Source organism: Doryrhamphus excisus, linkage group LG5, assembly GCF_037039965.1.
Source record: "Doryrhamphus excisus strain RoL-2023G ecotype Guam linkage group LG5, RoL_Dexc_Guam_v1.1, whole genome shotgun sequence".
Taxonomy (NCBI): domain Eukaryota; kingdom Metazoa; phylum Chordata; class Actinopteri; order Syngnathiformes; family Syngnathidae; genus Doryrhamphus; species Doryrhamphus excisus.
In genome coordinates this window covers 17,377,303-17,402,664 of record NC_136361.1, presented here as the reverse complement: position 1 = coordinate 17,402,664, position 25,362 = coordinate 17,377,303, and the positions used below count along the sequence as shown (strand labels likewise).

General features: G+C 40.8%; 2 protein-coding genes across 8 annotated transcripts; both read left to right on the top strand.

Moving 5' to 3' along the window:
- The first annotated feature begins 260 nt into the window (after nt 1-260).
- Nucleotides 261-8,534, top strand: LOC131105374 (uncharacterized). 3 transcript variants are annotated; one of them, XM_078790467.1, is made up of 9 exons: nt 261-692; nt 2,943-3,104; nt 3,657-3,770; nt 4,011-4,048; nt 4,138-4,233; nt 4,976-5,132; nt 5,244-5,308; nt 6,253-6,351; nt 7,738-8,534. In XM_078790467.1, the coding sequence occupies exons 1-9, from the start codon at nt 404-406 to the stop codon at nt 7,984-7,986; spliced, it is 1,269 nt and encodes a 422-aa protein (XP_078646593.1). In that variant the 5' UTR covers nt 261-403; the 3' UTR covers nt 7,987-8,534. The 3 variants fall into 3 exon arrangements, with proteins under 3 accessions (XP_078646593.1, XP_078646592.1, XP_057909399.2); XM_078790466.1 differs by having other exon boundaries at nt 2,943-3,584; XM_058053416.2 differs by having other exon boundaries at nt 264-692; nt 2,943-3,770.
- A 280-nt stretch (nt 8,535-8,814) lies between these two features.
- Nucleotides 8,815-25,344, top strand: inpp5b (inositol polyphosphate-5-phosphatase B). 5 transcript variants are annotated; one of them, XM_078790809.1, is made up of 24 exons: nt 8,815-8,959; nt 9,303-9,607; nt 10,180-10,258; nt 10,361-10,458; nt 10,561-10,590; nt 10,678-10,788; nt 12,213-12,356; nt 17,283-17,376; nt 18,393-18,563; nt 18,949-19,050; nt 19,242-19,356; nt 20,529-20,645; nt 20,740-20,927; nt 21,182-21,293; nt 21,372-21,481; nt 21,553-21,688; nt 22,371-22,481; nt 22,560-22,725; nt 22,873-23,108; nt 23,171-23,284; nt 23,383-23,467; nt 23,589-23,716; nt 23,801-23,912; nt 24,969-25,344. In XM_078790809.1, the coding sequence occupies exons 2-24, from the start codon at nt 9,550-9,552 to the stop codon at nt 25,091-25,093; spliced, it is 2,742 nt and encodes a 913-aa protein (XP_078646935.1). In that variant the 5' UTR covers nt 8,815-8,959; nt 9,303-9,549; the 3' UTR covers nt 25,094-25,344. The 5 variants fall into 5 exon arrangements, with proteins under 5 accessions (XP_078646935.1, XP_078646936.1, XP_078646937.1 ...); XM_078790810.1 differs by having other exon boundaries at nt 8,816-8,959; nt 23,186-23,284; XM_078790811.1 differs by lacking the exons at nt 8,815-8,959; nt 9,303-9,607; nt 10,180-10,258; nt 10,361-10,458; nt 10,561-10,590 and adding an exon at nt 11,983-12,114.
- Nucleotides 25,345-25,362: the final 18 nt, after the last annotated feature.

Sequence of the window (25,362 nt, the reverse complement as noted above, 5' to 3'; positions counted from 1 at the left end):
GTTACCAACCCAAAAAAAACTGCATCGTCATTAATAACAATTACAACTACAAGAAGAATTAGCCGTGAGAAGCCATCATGTCTGATTTGTGATTTGAGCGTCTTTTGTGTCAAAGAATTCAATGTTCTGTCAGCCACAAAGGCGTAATTGTAGTGTGCTGGGAGGTGGGGGGGGGGGTCATGGAGTAGGGTGAGGGGGCGTCTGATTTCACATTGTCTTCAACCGAAACCAAGGGCCTCCATATACAACCTCAACCAGTGCCTCATTCAAATATCAGCTAACAGGAAGAAGGTTTAATCCACTGAGATATTTTTTTGTTGACGTGACGGAGTTAGAGCGAGGTGTGCAACACGGTGATTTGTAACGCAATATGTTCCATTGTGTTGACGTGACGTGATGGAGGATGCAAGTCAAAGTACATCATCCCTGCTACCCTCAGTTTTTGCTTTCTGTGACATTTTGTGTCAAACTCTTCCTTGTGGAAACTAAGCTAAATCTCCCTTTTTTTTTTAAACCCCCCCTCAAGACATCGTCTCCTCCCAGTGCACAGGTGAGGGCGTCCACCTATTACGGCATCACAAAGAAGGAGGAAGGAGGGGTGGGCTTGACAGACAGCAAGAACAGCGGGAAAGAAACTCTCCACAACGCCTCATTCACTTCATCCACAGCTGACAGAAGCAACAACGCGACAGGTGAGTGGACCCAAGTGGGGACTAGTTTTTGCGTTATTAATGCATTTTGTAGTTTTAATGCAACCGCATTTTAATGCAGTGACGGGGTGATGATGCAGTGTTAAGGATGCAAAAGTTACATACATATATATAACATATTATTATCACAACTTTAAATATTCAATGAATTCAAATTGTTTTCATATAAAATCAGAAAAATATATTAAAAAAATATGTATTTATGTATATTTTTGGTTCTTTTCACGGTGTTACGTCGTCATAAATTCAATTTAAACAGTTGGATTTTTTTTGGTGAGTGCATTGGACCGACATTATTTTGGTGTGTAATTTTGATTCATACATTTAAATATTTATATATATAGATTTATATTCCATAACAAGCAATGACGTCACTGTGAAAGACAAATCTTTCTTTATATGCATTGTAATTTTTGATAATAATTATTGTTATTATTAACACTTATAGTATTTTAGTAACATTATGTCATTATGTCAACATCATGTTCAGCAGCAATTATATTTTTAGCATGGAAAATAATCAAGTTAAAATAGTGATCATAAGAAATGATATCAACTGAACAACTATATGTACAGTATGTATATCTATAAATATATATATAATTTGTTATTATACTGTGCTGTGAGTGAGATATGTTGTCATTGAGTTTCCAGGGTGTGGAGCCCACAGGAGGCTGTGCTGGGGAAAAACAAGCAGTGCCTGCTTAGCGGTTCTCCCACGAGGACAGATCCAGAAAGAAAAACATTTTAATTGTGTCCGCGGATAAACTCGCTCACTAAAATCACGATATGGCAAAGATATTCTTAGCAGGAATGAACAAGTGTGTGTAAAGGGGAGTAAACAAATTGCATGAATGTGGTTCTAGCTTCCCTTAAGCAAACTATTATGATATCAGTTTCATGTCAACAATTAGGAGCAGGTGACTCCGAAAATATTTGCTTGGATCGATTTCATTATGGTTGACAAAGCCATTAGGGGTGGTAAATCATCTGCACTGTGTCCAAAGAACATCTTTGAAAGCACCGTGATGTCATCATATTATATACTGTCATGTCACTTATCATTACGGCTCTTCTTTCCTGCCACAACAATAATGACCACAACTAATTTTACAATACACACAGACTGTATTGACTTCATGTATAGTTTGTATAGGAGAGACAAACCTTTTGTTGTTTGGATTAGCTTTTGAGCTGATGACATAATCAGCATCAGTTTTCTATAGAGACAAAAAAAACACACACTTTGAGTACTCTTAGGGCCACACAAAATGTATGAACAATTTGTTATTTATTTGGCATTTATAATGGCTGTAGTTTGCACACTTCTGCTCTTTTGTTGAGGTGTTCTTGGTTAATTTATTCCTGTTGAACTTTAGTTCTGTAAAATTACAACTTGATTTGACTTGATTACAACTGTATTGTTGTAACATTACAAATTCATTGTGGTAATATTGGGACTTTATTTATTATTATTAATTAATTCATTTATTTATATTTGTTTATATTTATTTATATTTATTTATATTTATTTATATTTATTTATATTTATTTATATTTATTTATATTTATTTATATTTATTTATGACAAACGTGGCTTTATTTTTTGATAGAATAACAACTTCAATCGCGTAAAATTGCAACTTTAATCATGTCTAATTATTACATTATTTCTGAGTAAATTACTCCTTTATTCTTCGAAATTATTGCTCATATGACTTTTTTACTTGTTTTGCTTTTTTTCTTATAATAATATATGTTTATGTATGTAAAGTTAAAATTATGTACATTACAACTTGATTCTCATAATATTATGGCTTTATTCCTGTCACATTATTTTCATAATTTAATGGCTCAACTTTATTCCTGCAACATTCCTGTACATTTACTACTTTATTCTTGTCAAATGTTTCTGTTGGTTGCACAGTGGTTGAGTGGTTAGCGCACAGGCCACACAGCTTGGAGACCTGAGATCCAAAAACATGTTAGCTTAATTGGCGACTCCAAATTGTCCAATAGGTGTGAATGGTTGTTTGTCTATATGTGCCCTGTGATTGGCTGGCGACCAGTCCGGGGGTGTACCCCGCCTCTCGCCCGAAGAGAGCTGGGATAGACTCCAGCACGCCCGCGACCCTAGTGAGGATAGAAAACGGATGGATGGATATTCTTGTAATGTGTTTTTGACTTGACTGATGTTTTTTTTTATGACTTTATTTTCTGTAATGTTCCCAGGCTGCAGCGCTATCATGCCATCACACCTCCTCTTATTAGGTCTTCTTATTATGCCAGGATTCACCTCAGGCGCCACCTCCACAGCCCCCACCTCCACAGTCACCATGGTTGCCACATCGACACCGGCCACCACCCAGCCCGTCTCTTCCACCACATCTAGAGGTACAACAATGTCCTCCGCCAGCATGCCTACCTCCACAGTCACCTCCAGTACCGGAGCCTCCATGACCCCCGTCCCCACAAGCACACCCTTAATACCCACAAGCTCTTCTTCCAACACCATGCAGTCTTCCTCAAGCAGCTCTGGAAGTACATTACCCACAGCTACCACCACCCAGACCACCACAAGCACACCCTTATCCACAGGCTCAGCTACTACCAACATGCAGTGGCCCACCATGAGCACTAACCCTGCAAGTGGGGGAGCCACCACAACCGCCGTCGCCTCCCAGACCCCCACAAGCACACCCTTATCCACAGGCTCAGCAACTACCAACATGCAGTGGTCCACCAGTGGCACCAACCCTGCGAGCGAGGGACCGACCACCGCCGCCACCACCCAGACACCCACAAGCTCACCCTTATCCACAGGCACAGCAACCGGCACCATGCAGCCAATGTCCGGAGGAACAACTGCTGCTGGTTCTACACTCACAGCGTCTGTTAGCTCAGTCAGTGCTCCTAACACAGGAACCAACTCTGCCTCCTCCACAGCAATGCCCAAGTCCACCGCAACTATGGCGAACGCCGCTTCACCCTCCTCCGTGAGTTCAAACACTGACTCCTGGACCTCCATGATGTCCAACACTCAGACGACAGCCTCCACTGGTATGTTTAGTTCGCACCAGTTAAGGCAGCATGATGTTGATGTTGGTTGACTTCCAAGTTGTTCTAACCAAATCCAAAACCAGATTGTTTTTTCCTATATAAGGAATTATGTAAATGTAAATTCATTTGTTTTGGGCTTATAAAACCATAACCATGTAGGTTTCACCTTTCTTAATTATCATCAAATGTATATTATAATTATTATGACATTGTTCTTCCCTGTCCATTTTTACACCACAGATAACATGACCAGTATGATGACAACCGCAATGAGCCTGGCAAGTTACTTACAAAATACACTGTACTGTATTACATTGCAGTGCTACTGTCATCATCATCCATATTATTTATTCTTTCCCAAATGCAGATATATTGTCCCGAATTCTCATGTAACTACTCAGACTGCAACACAATGTACGCCAGTCAAAATATGACTCCATGTGCCGCTGGTCAATGGTGCAAGGTAGGGAGGCCAACTACATCTGTACTGTATGTTACATGAGGTACTGATAAATGTTTGGAAAATTACAATTTGACTCTTATAACTTGATTACTTTATTCAAGTAAAATTACCAATTAATTCTCATAATATTATACTATTTTATTCCTGTAAAATTATCAGCATATACAACCCTGGTTCTGAAAATATGACGACTTTATTGCTGTAAATTAATTTTATTCTTGTAATATTATGAATTCATTATTGTAGAATTTTTACAATAAAATTACATTTTACTTTTATTGTACTATTAAGTCTCTATTTACATAAAATTGCAACTTTACACTCATGAAATGATGACTTTATTCTGCAAAATTCTTGCAATATTATGTGAGGGTTTTTTTTGTATAATTACAACTTTATTCTGGTAATGTTATGGCTTTACGCTTGGGAAGTTCAGACTTTATTGCTACAAAAAGTATAACGTCATTCCTGTATTACTATCACTTGATAATGATACAATTCTTGTCATAATACGCCTATATTATAATAATGACATGACTTGATATTTGTCAGGTTAGGACAAACTTTACTTCTGAACATTTGCTAACATTTGCCACAATACAATGTTTTTTTTGTAAAATTAAAATAATGACAAGCCTATACCTGCATAGACATTGAAGTTAAAGCATTGAAGTTAAAGTTCGGTATGTGCCTGCTAAGACACATTCATGTGTAATTGTGTAATTGTGCAATGTTGCGTCAGCTGTGCAAGATGGACATGTACTACATGGCTGGCTGCAGCTCGTCCTGCAACGACAGCTGCATGAGCGACTCCCAGACCAACTGCAGCGTGGCTTGCTGCAACTACACGGGCTGCCTCAATTCCACTTTTGCATCCATGGTGATGATGCCGTCTGCAGGTACACAACTTCATCTTTTGTTTGAGATATTTGAGCATCCTCCGCGTGTTGCTCGGGGCAGCAAGTCGAGTCATTGTTTTGTTTTGGGTTTTTTTCATTATTGCCCGGCAGCTGCTTCAACCGCCGCGCCCGTCACCACAGCCATGGCCAACCCTCAGCCAACGACATCAGATAACGTAAGGACTAAAGAACGTCATTGTGACACTTTTGCACTACACAAAGCAGCCCTTACTCTACCAGGTGGGGGGCAGTTTTCCATTTTTCAATGGTTATTATTGATTTATTCGCTTATGTTGGCGGGGTACACCCTGGACTGGTCGCCAGCCAATCACAGGGCACATATAGACAAACAACCATTCACACTCACATTCATACCTATGGACAATTTGGAGTTGCCAATTAACCTAGCATGTTTTTGGAATGTGGGAGGAAACCGGAGTACCCGGAGAAAACCCACGCATGCACAGGGAGAACATGCAAACTCCACACAGAGATGGCCGAGGGGGGAATTGAACCCGAGTCTCCTAGCTGTGAGCCATGTGTGCTAACCACTCTGTGCAGCCTACACTGTACATTGATTCATTCATTTTCTACCGCTTATCCTCACAAGGGTTGCAGGGTGCTGGAGCCTATCCCAGCTGTCTTCGTGCGAGTCCAGCACATCCTGGACTGGTCGCCAGCCAATCACAGGGCACATATAGACAAACAACCATTCACACTCACATTCATACCTATGGACAATTTGGAGTCGCCAATTAACCTAGCATGTTTTTGGAATGTGGACCTGGAGAAAACCCACGCATACACGGGGAGAACATACAAACTCCATACAGAGATGTCTGAGGGTGGAATTGAACTTTGAGCTAGCTGTGTGTCCTGCACGCTAACCACTCGTCCACCGTGCAGCCCTATTTCTACTAATATGTCCTCAAATGTTTACGTTGCCTCTATAGTGTCCCTGCTGACACTAATAATAGTGCCTGTTTTTGCCAGTGGAAAATTCCCAATAGCGAGTGGCGAACCAAGTAGGCACCATGCAGTGGAAAAGGGGCAACATATCGTATGGTGCAACATAAGTATGCTGCTGTGTGTCTACTTTTCTCCTCTCCTGTTCTTTCAGGGAAACAAATGCAATGAAGGCACGTGCACCGGTGCGACTTGCTACACAAGCTTTAGCAGCACATTGCAGACGTGTTCTTCCTCAGATCTGCACTGCCAGGTGAGCTAATGATGCTACAATTAGCTATTCGATACCAAATAATGTTCATTTAAACTGTATGAAAACAAACTGACTATGGAATTGTGTACTCGGTGCCCAGTGCCAAGAAGAAAGAACACCAAACACCGGATTTACTCCATCCATTATTGTCCTTTGTTTACTATTTGGCCTTCCTCTTTCTTTTGTTAAATTCATTGGCCACTGTTGCATTGTGTCACGCTGCTATGATGTCATGCTAGATAGCTGGCGCAGCTATCGCCATCCTGACCGCACACCCTATGTTGGCGCATTGGCTAGTACATAGAGGGAAAGATATTTCAAACCATGTACTTACTCTGTTACACGCTGAAGATACTGTCCCTTTTTTTGTCTGGCTGAAGTACAAACATACTGCACTTACAGCAATGTTACGTACAGTGAGCATGTACAAAATGTCTCCAAATAGCTGGGGTACACCCTGGACTGGTCGCCAGCCAATCACAGGGCACATATAGACAAACAACCATTCACACTCACATTCATACCTATGGACAATTTGGAGTCGCCAATTAACCTAGCATGTTTTTGGAATGTGGGAGGAAACCGGAGTACCCGGAGAAAACCCATGCATGCACGGGGAGAACATGCAAACTCCACACAGAGATAGCCGAGGGTGGAATTGAACCCTGGTCTCCTAGCTGTGAGGTCTATGCGCTAACCACTCATCCACCAGGCAGCCCCCTGGATTCCTTATTATAAATCAAATACTTACAGCATAGAAAACCTATTTACGACCCTCTACATGTTTTTTTTAATTATTGTTAGAGCCCTTTAGACATGATGTAACATCCCTATAGTCACTTTTACACTCCTATTACCCAATATAATAGATATAATCACAGAAAATAAGCCATTTAAGCCATTGAGCGAACTACTGTAATACAACTGTAATATTAATTGTGTTAGGAACAGCGTGAGCCGGTCTGGGAAAAATGTTTATTTGATGTTTTGTTGTTATGCAAATTTGGAGCATCCGTGTTGGAGCAGGAGGGGATAGAAAATAATAAGAAAAAAAACAGAATGGGGAGTGCGGGGACAAGATGGGGACAAAAAGAGACAAGAACCATAATGGATAAAGTGTTAAACAGCCACCGTGATATTACTGAAATATTAGTGGTAGTAGTAGTCATGAAAATATTAACAATGATAGTGGAAGTAAATAATAAAATAGTAAAATAAGGGTAGCTACATATTACCATTCTAAGTAATTTCTGTAAACTTGAAAATACATGTGAGCACTGTATGGGTTATTCTGCAGTATATATGATTGACTGGTGTAGAATAGACTCAAACTCATTGGCCCTGCACCAATTTTTACCACCCCTCCATCCATTCTCGCCTTTGCAGCTGAAAAAAGAAACAGTCGGCTCTGACCTACGGTGGACGGCAGGCTGCGCAGCTAACTGCTCGAGCGAAACAATGTGCACACCCACCACACAGCCTCCATGTCACCTGGAGTGCTGCAACGTCACCGTGACTTCTTGCCTGTGGCTGAACGGCACGCTGAACTTCCAATCCTCTGCCAGCAGGATTTTTCACGCAGAACAGTTGGCATCTTTACTCTGCTGGCTGGTCGCTTTAGGTTTCCTTCTGTGAGAAAGCACACTGACAGCTCCATCACTTACACCTCCTTCGTTTTCTGTTGCTGATATGTGATTGTATGTACAGGATGTTAGGAAATTCCGTTTAAAAAACATTCCCCTCTTTTTTTGTCTGAAGGCCATTGACAATTTCATTTTCATTTCATTTCAAGTATTTATAGAAAAATACAGGGTTTGGAGACATCACATTACATTACTCTATAGATACTGCAGGTGTACCTAATGATACTGTACGCTTCTTTTCATTGCCCTTCTTTAAAAAGCCATTGTAAGAATAATGCAGCTGTTATGATATATAATGCACTTTACGCAAACACAAACATCGAGCTGTTACAGGGTTTGTTTGTTTGTTTTTCAAAAGGCAATTTTGAGATTATTTGCATTTTAAATCAATGAGTTGTGGTTTTTGTTTGTGGGTTTCCCTGTGAATTGTGAATATGTTTGTGTGGTTTTTAAGGCAAGCACGTCAACTGGAATCGACTTCATATAGTTTTGCGTATTGTACAAAATACAGTTATTTCTATAATTAAATAAATCTTATCAATTGACGCATATTTATATGATTAATGAGTGCAAATGGGGATAATATTCACTAGCAATGTAAATTTAAAAAAAACAATGGGAACTCTAGGCAATGGAAGCAGCTCCTCACCAGGAGGCGCTGTCTCACGTAAACAAATAAAATGGCGGATGGCGGCAAAAAGCCTGAGTGGTTAGTGCGCAGGCGTTCGGAGTTCCCTGTATATGTGCCCTGTGATTGGCTGGCGAGGAGTCCAGGGTGTGCCCCGCCTCTCACCCGAAGACAGCTGGGATAGGCTCCATCACACGCCCTCTTCCCTCGTTAGGATAAGCGTTAAAAAATGAAAATTCTGCCTAGCAACAAATAGCCAATCCAATCACATTGACTTGAACAGGACGACTAATCGAAGCAAATGGGGTGTAGGTGGACAACATCCTTGTACCTGCTAGTAAGTTAACACTTGTTAAAATTCGCTTTTTATAGTTTTATATTCAGCCATGAGTTATTTTTGACCCAAATGTTGTCTTACACTACATTTTACTCATTTTTTGAAGCTTAAACGTGAGTGACAATATCAAATTGGAGTCGAAGTTATGTTGGTGTTACTTTTTTAGCTAGCTTCTAGCATAATTTCTTTCATTCTCGTTCTAAAACTTGTCCATGCTTCACATTTGTAATCTATTATGCTGAGGAGCTTTCACGCAATCAGCTCGATAATCCTCTTTAGATCTCTTACTTAGACAGAGGACTAGTCCTAAACTTAACCTCCTATTCGTACTGTGTGTTGACAGCCCGCCCGGTTGTGACGTCACAGGGGGGGGGGCGCTGGTTACAGAATCAGTGCGTGGCAGTCTTCACTTTTTGTAGACATCCAGCAAACAACATCTGGACTTTGGGCACACGAAGAAATGTCCAACAACAAGCAGAAGCGGCAACAACCGCCAGGCTGCTGTCTTGTCCGTCGTGCTGCACCCCACTCGGGACATCCATGACCCACGCGTAGACTTTCTGCAAGTTTTCCTACCTCTTACAACCGCCATGGATCAGTCTGTAGCCATCCAAGACACTCTGCAAGAATCCGAAAACTGCATAATAGTATCCTTTCTTGCTTTGTGGTGCCGAATTGTGTGGTTTTTTTCACTTAAAATGGCGGGATTTAGTTTCTTAATCCACAGTGTGAAGCTTTTTAAAATCACCACGTGGCTGATTGTATATCTGTGAGCTTAAATATGAATTTACATGAGCAGAAGTAATGTTCATATGGTGGAAATGCGTTTTAAGGACACGGTTGTATGTGTGTTTTTTTTAGACATTTACCAGGAGGTGAGCCAAGTTTGGTAATAGCAACTTTCTACCACTAGATGGCGACATTGTTTCAACATCAGTTTATCTATAGACTTCAACGTTATATTTCATCTGCATTAAAGGACAGTGAGCATATTCAATAAATAGAGATTAAAGCAAATTGTGCTACTTTCATGGGCATAATATAGTGCTTGACTTTTGCATCCATTGCATTTTAGGAGTATACCTTTACCTGTACACATTTAACACTAGACAACGTGCAAAGCTGGGATCTTATGGGCTATATTATTGTAAAATTGACCTTCAGACACTTTCTATGGGCTTCATGTATAGTTATTTAAACTTAACTCATATGAAAACATGCTGTACAATGTGACGTCCTCTTAGATGATATCACTGAAAGCAGACTGCTGGGATTGGTACAGTCTGCAAAAGAACATGCGTGAGTTGTCATGTGATTATTTTTCTTTTACTTTCATTCTATAGGATGTCAGTAGAATGAGTATGTAACCCCACAGTCCTTTATTTATTCTTTGTTTTGTAGAATCTTTATTTATACACATCGACGGATGGCCATCACTGCTGACGATGTTTGCCTGGAGGATGTCGTACCAATCTGCCTGGACTTTGCTGTTGTTGAGAGTGAGTATTTATTCACACAAGGTAGGGTGTTCGGTACCGTGCTGTCAGTCACACAATGCGGAAGCTGTGACATCACTTTTAATGCATGTTTCCATTTCATAGTATCTTCCCCAGAGGACCTTGCACTTGTTGGTGAGTTTTTCTTGAATGTGTGATTTTTTTTCAACAGTGCAATTTAAGTAACTCACTATTGATGTGTGTTTTTGTGTGTTCTTGAAGGCGCTGATACCCGAGTGAGAGTGAGTTACCAGGAAGAGAATTTGGAGCTCACACTTCCTTTTGGGTCCCACTCACGCCTCTTCCTCGCAGAGGTCATCAGAGCGTGGAGCGGTCAGTTGAGTTTCCATTTAAAGTGACCACATAGCATAATAACACAGGAAGCCACTGGAAACAATGGTGGAACTTAGAAATGTGTCTGTTTCAGGGTTAAATGTGTCTACCTCGTAAAAAAACGTGAATAGAAATAATAGTAAGGTATAAAATAAACATTAATTAATCCTCACGAGGGTCGCGGGGGTGCTGGAGCCTATCCCAGCTGACTTCGGGCGAGAGGCGCGGGGTACACCCTGGACTGGTTGCCAGCCAATCACAGGGCGCATATACACAAACAACCATTCACACTCACATTCATAACTATGGACAATTTGGAGTCGCTAATTAACCTAGCATGTTTTTGGAATGTGGGAGGAAACCGGAGTACCCGGAGAAAACCCACGCATGCACAGGGAGAACATGCAAACTCCACACAGAGATGGCCGAGGGTGGAACTGAACCCTGGTCTCGTAGCTGTGAGGTCTGCGTGCTAACCACTCGACCGCTGTGCAGCCCGACTTTAAGCATAGTGAAGAATATTGACATGCACCCTCCATCCTTTAAATGTTATATATGCTGCCTTTGCTGTAGAGAAATGTGGACACCTCTGAGTTCAGTGTCCCAAAAAGATATGATATCCCTCCTCTGACAATGTGACAAGTCTGTGTCTGTGATACGAGGGTCCTAATTCTTTTATTATTGTTATTAACTTATTATCACTTGAACCACATTCAGCCCAAATGGGAAAGTAAGTCCATTCCAGTTCCGATTCTATAATATCACTGGTATTCTTCTAAGGTGGCATGACAAAGAAAAGAAAAAGCATTTGTGTCATGGTGTTGTGGAAGTTCCACTGAACGTCTTTAATGCACCCACTTCCCGGAAAACTGTTCTATGTCAAACACTTTTTTTTTCATGGGAAAAAAAACCTGTTTGTCTAGTCAACCTTCCTTGTTGTGCTGGTGTGGCTAACTCCAAGCAAAATACCCGCATTGCTCCAAATGGACCCAACTTTACCCGACTCATTTGGCTGTAAACACTCATTCAGGAGTGAAAGCTGATGAAGGCGGAGTTTAAGGGGTGTAGTTTTGAGCAGGAACACTTTCCTTTCTCAAACTCCTTTAACTTTTATTTGCTCACCGCGATGGGATGAGTCAGGCAGTTTTGTTAAGGATACGTCACTTTCATCGCCGGGGTGCTATCTTCTACTAGAATCTTCTCAGCAGCGCGAATGAAGACGTTGTCGGGAGTACCCGCAAAGGTGATTTGCATTGTGACGGATCGAAGAGATGGATGGATTAGATGAGCTTGTTGTTCAAAGTGAAGCTGTAGCGAATAATAACGGTGAGCAGGCTGAACGAATCCCAACACAAGAAGACACTCTCTCTGGCTTGTATTCTCGATAGATTTTCATGTCTACCTGTTTCATTGTCTGCCTGCAGATGTTTGCAAGTTTCCAAGCCAAGAAACCAAGTTTGAGTGGATCAGCAAATACCGAACAGCCACCAGAGGCCAGGGACTCGTCAAACAAGCCTTCGCACCCCTCGGCACCACACTGAATAAACTCAACCAGCACAGGAAAACAGGTTTGTCTCAAGCATTATCGCCGATAAACTTTTTAACTCTTCGTCTGAGGGTGTTCAGTCATAACATCACATCAGGAGGTGATAGTTCATCTATTAAGGCTGCTCTATGTCACTGCCTTGTGATTACTTTTTTTTTCAAAACAAAAATAGAAGCAATTTATCACTATTAGAAATTGAACTTTGTCAAATTTGCCGTGGGGGCCAAATAAAACGACTGCTGTTCAGGCTGTCCATGTAGGTTTCGATGTGTGGGGTTGGACTGGGCGATATGGACCAAAAACCTGTATCCTAATATGTTTAGGTTGAATATCGATATACAATATATATCTATATCCCAATATTTTTCCACAAACTGAGTTTAGACAAAATCAAAGCCAAATTTTTTTTTTTAACATGAGGATGTTTTTTTTTTTTCAGATACATTCATTCTTTTTATACCACTTATCCTCACAAGGCTCGCAGGGGTGCTGGAGCCTATGCTAGGTTAATTGGCCACTCCAAATTGTCCATAGGTATGAATGTGAGTGTGAATGGTTGTTTGTCTATATGTGCCCTGTGATTGGCTGGCAACCAGTCCAGGGTGTACCCCGCCTCTCGCCCGAAGACAGCTGGGATAGGCTCCAGCACCCCCGCGACCCTTGTCAGGATAAGCGGTAGAAAATTAATGAATGAGTACGCACATCGCACATATTTCTCATATTGGCATTTAAACCAAGTTCTAAGGTGGTGAAAATTATGATTGAAAATTATTTTTTTTCCTCTGGATTCCAAGTGGTTTGTGTGCAGGCCACACAGCTTGGAGACCCGAGTTCGATTCCACCCTCGGCCATCTCTGCGTGGAGTTTGCATGTTCTCCCTGTGAATGCGTGGGTTTTCTCCGGGTACTCCGGTTTCCTCCCACATTCCAAAAACATGCTAGGTTAATTGGCGACTCCAAATTGTCTATAGGTATGAATGTGAGTGTGAATGGTTGTTTGTCTATATGTGCCCTGTGATTGGCTGGCGACCAGTCCAGAGTGTACCCCGCCTCTCGCCTAAAGACAGCTGGGATAGGCTCCAGCACCCCCGCAACCCTCGTGAGGATAAGCGGTAGAAAATGAATGAATGCTCTGGATTCTAAGTACCTCCATATTAAAGTTACTGTTTATTTCTTGACGACTTTTTCCACCGCAGACATGGTAGCCTGTTTGCTACCCTGCGGGCTTCTGCTCCGCCCCTCCGACAGTGCTAATCCAGTTTATATCGATATCAACAATATGGTTAGTTTAATAAAAGTCTTTAGTAGAATGAAATTGACATAATGATACTTTCTCTACTTATCCAAAGACAAAACTGCTGTTTCATAGAAAAAGTGTAAGAACACTGAAACATTTTTTCCCATAGGAAACAATGTTAACACAAAATACATTTGATGGGAAATACTGCAAAATAAACAATGCAAAATACATAAACATGACAGATAAAATGGATAAATGAACATTTAACATCACTTTTACCTTTACTTGTTGGCAAAGAAGGTGATGACGAGCAGCGAGGGTGTTGAAGCGAGAGACATACGGACACTTTTATTTCTGGAATTCAATAGGTTTGCTTTTTTTAATCAAAGTGCTAATACTTCCAACCTTATTTGGCCCCTTCCTTCTTTTCATTTTCTATGCCGCTTGAGGCATTGTAATGATAAAAGAGTTACCAACACTTGGGATGCTTTGTTTGAGCACTCGAGTACACGGAAGGATAATATTGGCAAACAGACTAATTTGTGTAACATTCCCATGTTGGTTTGTCAAATGAGTCTTAAAGGAGAGTGTAGTGTTGTCACAAGAATGGTTCTTGGATGTGTGATCCAAGATGGCTGAATAAACAAGCAATGCTAGGAATCTTTATTAATTCCACAAGCATAAATGTGCCAAAAGGTAACATTTTTGTTATGCACAATATTGTATGATAACTGAGACAGGTTACTAGTGGTGTGTCGTTCATGAACGAACGGATAAAAAGAACTAGTTCTTTTTTGTGAACGGAATGAACGAGGTCACCGCCCTTAATATACCCGTTCACCTCGTTCATTCAAATAACTAGTTATTTTGACCAGTTCGTTCATGACCGACACACCACTAGTCCTCGCGTGTTGTTGTGCTGTTGAGTCGGAACGAACGTGAACATGAGTGAACGGACTGACTCGACACGGCTGACCGGGTCTATGCACAGGGGGGAGTTCACAGGCTAACGACCAATTGACCGAAATGAACGGATCTTTTTACTCAATGAACCGGAATGATCCGGTTCACTGAAATGAACGGTTTGCCCTCTTACCACCACAGAGTACAAGAGCTGAGGCTAAATAAATCGTCAAACAAAGTCATACAAAAACTAGGGGGTTCAAAAACACCTTCACCTTCAATTGAGTGGAACAAGCCCTCATTAAATGACCAAAGACTGAAAAAAAACGTTTTTTTTAATGTCCGTTTTACTTCTATTTAAAATACGCGAGTCTGTGAGGAGGAAATGATTGCTATGGTGATTGTGACGAGTGATGCAGTGTTTTGTGTTTGGATGCTAGCCGACAGCTAATTGTGTGTGTTATAACAACATTTAAATGTCGTTATTGTAGACACGCACACACACACACAAGTGTTTGAAGTTTGGATGTCTTTCTCAATCAGTGGAGTGAAGACATAACTCCTCCCATCACTGTAAAGCTAGCATGGGCAGGTCTCAGTCCGTAGCTCCCTGGTGTGGACTCACGGACAACACCATTTTCCTCTCCAGAATGCGCGGGGATAGAGAAGAGACATGTCAAGGGTGATGAAAGACTCTGGTATGAGAAAATAATCCTTCTCCATCCGTATTAGTCGCACCCTAGTGTGGTTGACGCCATTGACAGCTAACTTGGCTAATTAGCTAGCCGCCGAGCTAAAGGAAGTGATTTCAAGCTTGCCGTCAATTCATGACAGGAAGTCGTCTAATATTACAAATCACAGACACTATCCTGAAATATCTCACAAATGCATGAATGAGCTGTCAGCTATTACATTAATACAAAATTGCCGCGCTACCACTTGTATTTTGTTTTTCGCTGATGTTGTGATGCTAGTCGTCAGGAAGACTGAGGTTGCCCCTTGTTGTGGTTATAGAGTTGTTGTAATAACATGTCATTCATTGAGACACAATCTGCGTTTTAAGAGTGTATTCTATGTGACTTAACGCTATCCTTTACTGGTTTGTCGTGTTTAATCGCTGTGCATTAGTTAATGCCAATGTTTATGGCTCTAAGCTGCATTGATAGAGCAGAGTGAGTTGTGTAATATTGAACTTTGTGCATGTGTGCTTATAAGGCTATGAATGACTAGTGTAAAATATGAGAGCTTTTGAATAAGATGCATATTATATGTGAAATTCCATCTCACTCCCCACTACCAGCAAACCACTAGCTGAGCTCATTAGTTAAGATGAGCTAAGTATGCACAGGAATGTAAACTATGTCATCTGTAAAGTTGACATCTATGGTGGACTATGAAGAAACAGTGCAGCAGTTTTCAAACAATGCTAAAAATGTCAAGACTTAATTGAAAAAAGCAATGTCATGTTGATTATTAAAACAAATTTGTATTTATATTGCATGGGACAAGCCTTTTCCTTTGTGGGGAAAAATAGAAAAACAGTACATTGGTTCCTTGGTTAAGGTCATTAATTTGTTCCAAAAGGTTCGCCTCAAAACTCAAATTTTTCTCATAGAAAATAATGTAAATACAATGAAACCGTTCCAGACACCCAAAAATGTTAACACATAGCACATTTAATAGACAATATTTATAGTTTTACATTCATAAAATGATGCAAAAATAATTACGAATGGACAACTGAACTAAATATCAACCTTCTAGAAATAATACACATCTACCTAAAAACCTCAAGTAAACTAGGCCCTAATGAACGCTCGCTATATGCTACAGTTGAGGAAATAAGCAACCTAATGAGGTAATACAGTTATATTATTGCATGGTAGCACAATGTTTCAGTCTTACTGATAGTAAACATGCATTGCATGGAGGCAAAATAAATCATCAAACAGAGTCATACAAAAACACCCTCATCGATCGTATTGAACAAAATTGAGTGGAACAAGCCCTCATTGAATGACCAAAGACTGAAAAAAAAGTTTTTCATGTCTGTTTGACTTCTTTTACTTCTATTTAAAATATGCGAGTCTGTGTGGAGGACATGATTGCTATGGTGATTGTGATGAGTGATGCAGTGTTTTGTGTTTGGATGCTAGCCGACAGCTAATTGTGTGTTATAACAACATTTACTGATAGTAAACATCCATTGCATTGTTCAACTTACAGTGATGTGCATTTCATCCTTGACAACCCATATTGAGTTCCTTTTCAAGCACACTGCTTTGGCAAAATCATTTCACAGTTATCTGGGTTGACCGAGGGCACTCCTCTTTTGCCCTTCCTGTTCAACTTCTAACACCTCCAATGCCTCTCACTGTCGCCATGTACAGCGCAGGCGCTGGGCTGAAAATGTATTGAGCCGGTCTGTTTTTGTGTGATTTTAGTCAGGTGCACCTTAAGCTCCGGAATAGAGTTCATTTCCTTGCTTTGCAGTAGGAGCTCAGCCAGCTGTGTTGTCCTGCCAAGCTGCAGGAGACAGAGGCCATGCTGTGTACCCCTCTCATCCATTAGATGCAACCTATTTAATATGCAGAGACTCTATCTAGAAGTACTAGTCTACAGACACGTCATTAGGTACACCTGCACTGACCGATCAATGCAGGAGCTGAGGTATTGTGGTTAATTAAATGACGTAATTGTCAAACATGGGACCCCATTAGATTATGCGTGTTTACCTAATGTGGTGTGTAAATTTTTGCTCATTATTGATTCTTTTCATTTCCCACTCTCTACTTTTTGCAAACAGAGAAATCGTCAGACAAGAAAAAGGGAAGCTTTGAAGGGCAAAAAAGTTCCAACAGTGCGACGCACATCACCAGAGCACATTACACCCCTGAGAGGTAAAGTCTTTCTAAGTAACGTCATTAATACCTTTACATAACCAGCTTTGTACCAAGTGATGGAAAGGCTTTCGAATGAAAGACTTTTGGAGCATTTTGTTGTTGAAAGCTGAAAATACTCACGAAATAGCTGTAAAGGTATTATTCAAATTCACCGGTGGAACATTAATTATAGGACGACTGATTGTGGAAAAACAAACGGTGTGTCAAAACATTGACTCTCGGTTAAGTGAGTTAAGTTTCTTTCTTTTACAGCAAGAAACTTAAAAAGGCAGCAGTTACAGGAAGTTCACGCAAACATCACTTTAAGATGTTAACGCAACTACAAATGCAGCAATTTCCAAGATAAATGTTTAATCCTTTTGAGACCTAAGCTCATGTTTGGGATGCTTTTTTTATTAGCAAGTTGCTAAAAGGTAAAAAAATAACATTCTCATGATCTGTCAGGCTGCAATTTCTATCTAAATTTTACATACCGATGTAGTTGGGAAATTACAGTAAATCATGCAATGTGAGATTTATCCAATGTAAAAATTTGTACCTAGGCTCAATAAAAGTTAGGGCAATATTGGTATACTCACTTACTTGTAAGTATTGGCTTTAGAGGGTTCCCAGTGCTTGCAAAGTTAGCATCCTAGCATCAGGGGAAAAAGGCCCATGCCTAGTTTCTAGTACATTTCTTTTTATTGAGGCGAATTACCAAGCCGTGCATCCCACGGTTGCCGCACTTGAGCTGATCTTCAAAGATGGAGTTAAGTTACAGAATATTCCTGGAAGGATAGAGGCTATATTACATTCCCTCCCTATCCTTTTTGCTTCACACAGAAATAGAGCTTGACTGCATACCAGTTCTGGTTGTCATCTGCATTTGGACATCAGTCTCTTATAACGTCGTATCATTCCTAGGTGTAAGGAGACAAGTGCTGTGTTATGTCAGAGGGTATCATCACGCAATCAGCATGACAAAATAATCCAACGATCTTGCATTTCGCTCTGCCTCGCTTCCTTCTCCATAGCCAGGGCATCTCCAGCCGAGACGAGCGTGATGACCTGGTGCGCTCTTCTAGCCACACGCCGTCCAACAAAGCGCACATTTTAGCCATGCCGCAGTTTGGCCTGCGAGACAACCTCATCCGGTGTGAGCTGCTGAAGAATGAGGATTTGTACATTTACCGAGAGCATTTCAGGTAGGTTTATTAATTTGGTTTTGTTGTAGTATTTTAGTTATGTTTCTGGATTTTTTGGGTATACATAATGTCATGGCCGGGGAGTGTAAAATACGTAACCTAGACATACATATTCTACAATCTTAACTGTCAACACACTGCAAGTGTTACGTAAAAAAAAAAAAGTGTGAGTCAACGTCTGTGGGTTTGTACTTGTGTGTGCAGCTCTTTGCTAAATTAAGCAGCAATAGCAGCAGCCTGTAGGTGTTATAGCACTGACTCCACTCTGCTTGTAGTTTTGTATTATGTATTATTGAATTGTACAAATTTCCCAGAAGTCAACGCCACACACTGCCGCCTGTTGACGGATCTGTGTATGCAGTCTAACGCTCTTTCTTTCTTGTAGTTTTTTCCTGGGCACGTATAATGTGAATGGGCAGACACCGAAGGAAAGCCTCCATCCATGGCTAAGCTGCACTCCCGACCCTCCTGACATGTACTGTGTGGGGTAAGGTATCAACTTCAGCTACACCCATAACGTATCCCACAGCCAGGCTCCAACCACTCAAAGGTGAACACGGATCAGCTTTTAAGATAAAGCACCCACTGATCCTGCCTACGTTTCAGTTGGCTGTGGAGGATTATAAAGGTACCTTGTAAAGAACTCTGAATAAATGGACACTTTTTTTTTTTTGCTAGATTCCAGGAGCTCGACCTCAGCAAAGAGGCTTTTTTCTTCAACGACACTCCTAAAGAGCTGGAGTGGACAAAGGCCGTGTCTGAAGCCTTGCATCCAGATGCCAAGTATGCCTTAGTAAGAACGTCTCCTTTTTTTGGCCCTAATCAAGAATTAATGGAAATGTGACTATTACCGTTACATTATGTTCTAATAATTGGATTTCTTTTCTTTCATCTGCTTCCCTTTTTGTGGTGACTGCTGACAGTAGATTAACAGCTTCCGCTTCCTCTGTCAGTTGCTCGTGTTAACATATTTTCATCCACTTAAAGTCACTCTGTGTCACACACACCGGTTATCTTTTAGACATCAAAACACCAACAATTAGTGGTGTCCCGATCCTATATTGACATCAAATATCCGGTTAATATCAGCAAAAAATTAGTATATAAATGACTTTCTAAAATATCTGCTGTTGGCACTCCGATACAAGAAGTTGATTCCAGACTTCGCCCCAGCACGTCTGTCCAGCAGCGCCCAGATAGAACCCACGCAATCACAACACTGTGTGCTAACGTGTTAAACGTGGAGGAAGAGTGTTTGTATTTTTTGCTAATGTCCGTAAAAAGTGTGCAACACTTGTCATGGACAAGTTTCCCTTGGTGGTACAGAACCAGGGAATTTTAAGACGACCAAACTCATTGCACATTTGAAGCAATATTGGATGACAAAAAGTCATTAGCTAAAACAAAAAAGATGACCAACCCATGTCAGTGATTAGTAAAGTCATATTTAAACACTTAATTGAGCACCTTGAATTGTTGTTATGCTTACTACATTGTGCATAAAACCTCAGATGCTTAAAGTAAAGAAGTAAATGGGTAAGTTTTTCTCATGCATACTTTTGCTGAGTATTGTTTTCAGTTTGAGTGATGTCATTTGATCGAACCTTTTCTAACATTCAACACTACAAACAAACAGCTGTGCTGATATCGGATTGATATTGGTATGCAACCATATTTCAAGGCTGTAATATCAGTATCGGACACCCCTACCAGTCAAAACCGAATGTGCTTTTCTTAACCAGAAAGTGGCTGCAGTGCATTTCTTGTGCATGTTCTGCTAGAATTAAAGGTAGACTAAAGTATAATTGGCTAGCGATCTGTCTAGATAGACCCACTGCCAAGCTATATAATATGATTGAATATGAAAATATTACATTTTTAGGTCTGATTGTTGAGACTGCACTTGAGGATATTGCTATCCTGCTAATGGTGTTGAATATGGATTGAAAATAAATGTTGCTGCAGGTGAAGTTGGTGCGCCTGGTGGGTATCATGCTGCTCTTCTACGTGAAGAAGGAGCATGCGGAGTTCATCTCCGACGTGGAGGCCGAGTCGGTGGGAACTGGCATCATGGGGCGAATGGTACAGACCGATTTTCAAATGCATTCCCCAGAATTATCCTCTCTATTCCACTCTCCTGTCAATCATTATCAATCACTGTCCTGTGGGTTGACAGGGAAACAAAGGCGCCGTGGCAATCCGATTCCGCTTCCACAACTCGGACATCTGCGTGGTCAACTCTCACCTGGCGGCACACGTCGAAGAGTACGAGAGGCGCAATCAGGACTACAAGGACATTTGTAGCCGGCTTCAGTTTCGATCGATTGATCCTACTCAGCCTCCGCTAAACATCATGAAGCATGAGTATGGAATAAGCATCACATTTACAGTACACAGCTACATATAACTACAATAAAACTACATAAAACTACAACATGTAGTGACCTCTGCTCTAATAGATACACGACATGTTGTTAATTTCCAAGAAATTGTGTACATACAGCAAATACATGCCCCAGGCCACTAGATGTGGAAATAGAGAATAATCCATCCTTAAAGTATTATCATTGTTTTATATTATGTCACTGAATATGCATCGTTGAACCGTTCTTTCTCAGTGTGGTTTTGTGGATCGGGGACCTCAACTACAGGATCAGCGACCTCGATGTCAACAATGTAAAGGATCTCATCAGCAAGAAGGACTTTGAGATGCTGCACACTTACGATCAGGTACTTTCATTACTGTTTTTACATTTTTTTTATGGTGGCGTAAACCATTGACATTCACTGGTTGCATTGATCCTCCAGCTCAAGAGGCAGATCGACGAGGAGGCGGTGTTTGTTGGCTTTGTGGAGGGGGAGATCGACTTCCAGCCCACCTACAAATATGACACAGGCTCCGACATGTGGGATACCAGGTATTGTCAAACACAAAAAATGTTTTTTCCCCACAGTCTTTGAGTAAATTTTTTTTTTCTTGTAAATTTAGTGAAAAATGCCGCGTGCCTGCGTGGTGTGACCGTATTCTGTGGCGAGGAAAGGAGATCAAGCAGCAACATTATCAGAGTCACATGGCTCTCAAGACCAGTGACCACAAACCTGTCAGTTCTGTACTTGTAATCGGGGTAAGGAGCTTCTTTCCTAGAGAATAAATGACGCACAATAGCTCCTTCAAAGCCGCGATAGCTAATACGGTGGTTTGTAACCCAGAACCCAGCCAGTACAATGGGATTTTGCTGCAACTGCAACATTCCGCCCTATTCAGTTCACATCCCACCCCAGCACTCAATAACACTGTCAAACCTTTTACCTTTATAAATTCCCATGTACTTCCTGGAGAGTATTTGGGACAACATTTTTGACGAAAAAAAATACAGTATCGTACCCTATGTGTACAGCGTGGGAGAAAGTTAGCACACACCTATGGTATATTCAAGGACTGTCAAAAGTGGTACTCATTGCCTCTCACCAAAACACTATAAAACTCTCAATATCTGGGAGATTTTTATGAAATAATGGCCCAGATTTAAAAAATGTAAATGCATTTACATAAAATTTTATGTCGTTATTTACACATTTATGTTGGGTTTTTTTATCACGTCAACTGAAAGTTGCCCACAGTCCAGTGATTGGCTTACACAACAAAGAAAATGTAGATGGCACTAGTTTCATCTGTGCTAATCATAGACATTACGTAAAAAAAAGTTTACAGTGTGAAAGGTGCAAATGCTTAATTTATTAATATTTTCTACATTTATTGCATTAACAATATATTAAACATTAACAATCCTTTCCATGGGGTCACAGATCAAGAGAGTTAATGCAGAATCCTACAAGAAGACCTTTGAAGAAATTGTTCGCAATTTAGACAAGATGGAGAACGAGTGCATTCCGTCCGTAACCTTGTCCAAGCGAGAGGTAAAGAAAGTTTAAATTAAAAATGAACCCAAGCATTATTGTCATTAGTCACAATGATGGCTGCCATCCTGTCCTCAGTTCCACTTTGAGAATGTGAAGTACATGGAGCACCACGCCAAGACGCTGAGCCTCTTCAATGATGGCCAGGTCCCGTGTCAGTTTGAGTTCATCCAGAAGCCGAACGAGGACACGTACTGCAAGCCCTGGCTCACTGCCAACCCCCCCAAAGGCTTTATTCCTCAGGGTGAGCCGTGTTTGATGTTACAGAACCCATGTCTTTACATATTGCGTAATAGAACATTTGTTTTGCACCTATGTGAATAAAAATGACCAACGTCTGGTGGATGTGTGAATTAATTTTAGCAGTTACTGGCCTTTGTTTACATTTTAGGCACTTCTGTGGACATCGATCTCGAGGTTTTTGTGAACCGTTCAACAGCGCCTGAGCTGAACTCTTGCAAGCAAGAAATGGAAGACATCCTGGTCCTACACCTGCAACGCGGCAAGGACTACTTCATTTCAGTGACGGGACGCTACCTGCCCAGCTGCTTTGGCACGCCCATTCATATGTTGTGTCGGCTAAGGGAGCCCATCCAAGACATGCCCCAGGAGGCCCTTCGTGAACTAGTGGGTAACTTTTCTTCCATACTTGCACATAAGCACACTTGAGTACCTTTTGATTTTGAAAGGCATCTCAACAACAGGTGGTAACGTCTGGGAATGAGAGCAATGAAAAGCCTCTCGACATTCCAAAAGAACTGTGGATGATGGTGGATCACTTGTTTCGCAATGCAATCAAACAGGTACAAAGCTATGATCATTAAGCCGTTGTCAGCTACATATACTTAAACACAAATTGCTCCGGTGTTTTGACACATCACCTTATATTATGTATTCACAGGAAGACATATTTCAGCAACCTGGACTCCGGAGTGAATTTGCCGAAATAAGGGACTGCCTCGACACCGGCATGGCAGATTCTCTCTGTATCCTTTTAGAAATCATCATTGTTGTCTACGTCAGGGTTTTGCAAAGTGAGGGACAATGAGATAATAGCGCAATACCTAATGCAGTTAAGATGAGCCTTAACTTTGTAATGACCTACAGCTGGCAGCAACCACTCAGTAGCGGAAGCCCTGCTCCTCTTCCTGGACGCCCTCCCAGAGCCAGTGGTCCCCTATGCTTTTTACCAGCAGTGCCTTGAGTCTTGCGCCAATGCCAGCCAGTGTGAGAAGGTACACACCACATTGTACTGATTGAGTTTCTTACATTTAATTTACATTTAATCTAAAATGTCTTTTTTTGTTGTTTTTTTAAAGGTTATTTCCACGCTACCTCAGTGCCACAGAAATGTTTTTAACTACTTAGCCGCTTTCCTGCGGGAGCTGTTGAAGAATTCTGCAAGTAATCGGTTAGATGTAACCATCGTAGGTAAGACATTAAAAAAATGCAAATTATTCTTTATCACATATGTGCAATTTGAAAAATAAAATAAAAGTAAAACACTGCTCTTTGTCAAACACACTTACACTGCCTACATATTGTGTAGGCAGTTGTCATATGACAACTATATACCCTCTATCTAGGGCACCTATTATTCTCATTTTCAGCTTATGTATTGAGTTGTGGACTCATAGACATGATAACCCACACAGAAAGCTTTGTAGATCTTCTAGAATCTGCACCTATTCCAGCTGTTTATTTATTCCTTCCATGGCCAGCCTCCAGGCATGCCTACTCCGCTGTGATTGGTCACATTCCCAAGCACCCCCAAGGACTTCCAGACTACTGCCGAACCCGCTTTCTAATTTTGTTGATATAGGAGTTGATAATAAATGAACAAACCCTTTTTGAGAGCTTCAGCAACAGTTTGGCAGATAGTCCAGCTTCACCCATTATCTCAAAACGGAGGGGGAGCGGGGGGCCTACAGCTTGTACCTGGGCACAAACTTCTTTTAGGGCTCACTTTCAAATGTGCAAAGCTAATTATCTGAATAAAAATAAATACAATTCACTCTTATATCTGTATATTCTTTTTCTCACGTTCTGTAGCTCCTTTTTTGAAACAAATTGTTTGTTTCTGCTTTTTTCCGGAGTTGCTGGAGAAAACTACTTTTGATCCGCATACCGATTTCTGGCTTGAGCCCTTTATATTCCAGATGCCCTTTCTGACTAATATCGATGGTGCTTACTAGTGGAGATTCAAACCTGGGGCATCCGCTCCAATGTCCAGAATGCTAACCACTACACTATGACAAGCTCCTTTTTCAGAACAAATGTCTCCTAAAAAGCCAAAGAAAAAACAAAAGTTAATCCTTTGATTCTAAGTTGATTTTTTTTACAGTTTTGGTTCAAATTCCAAATTGTATGACATTCAGAGCTTTCAACTTTAGCAACTGATTAGACATTAAAGAGACTCAAAAATGAGAATGTCATTAATACCTGGCAACAATTTTTGAGCTCCTGCCATGTTTTCCTTTTGTGTAGGCACGATCTTTGCCTCACTGCTCCTCAGGTCGCCCACCAAGCAGGACCTATCGGAGAAAAGGAAGGCGCGGGAGTTCTTTCAGCACTTCTTAGTCCAGGCATCATTGTCATCGTCGTCACCCTAGATTGGAGGACCACCTATGTTAAATTAACACTAAAAGCTATTGTGCAATGTTTGAAATAAACTGTTAATCATAATTTTGCATATTCATTGGAAAGTCTTCATAAACATCAAGATAGTATGTTAATTAATATAAGTGACTTATCCGTGGGTGCATTGAGAGACCACTTTTAATGTATGTTTATTTAAAAACAATTTGTATTATAATGTTTCTGATCCCTACAGTATCAGTGTTTTCTATATAAAGTTGTTGGAAAGTGACTGTTTTGTCAT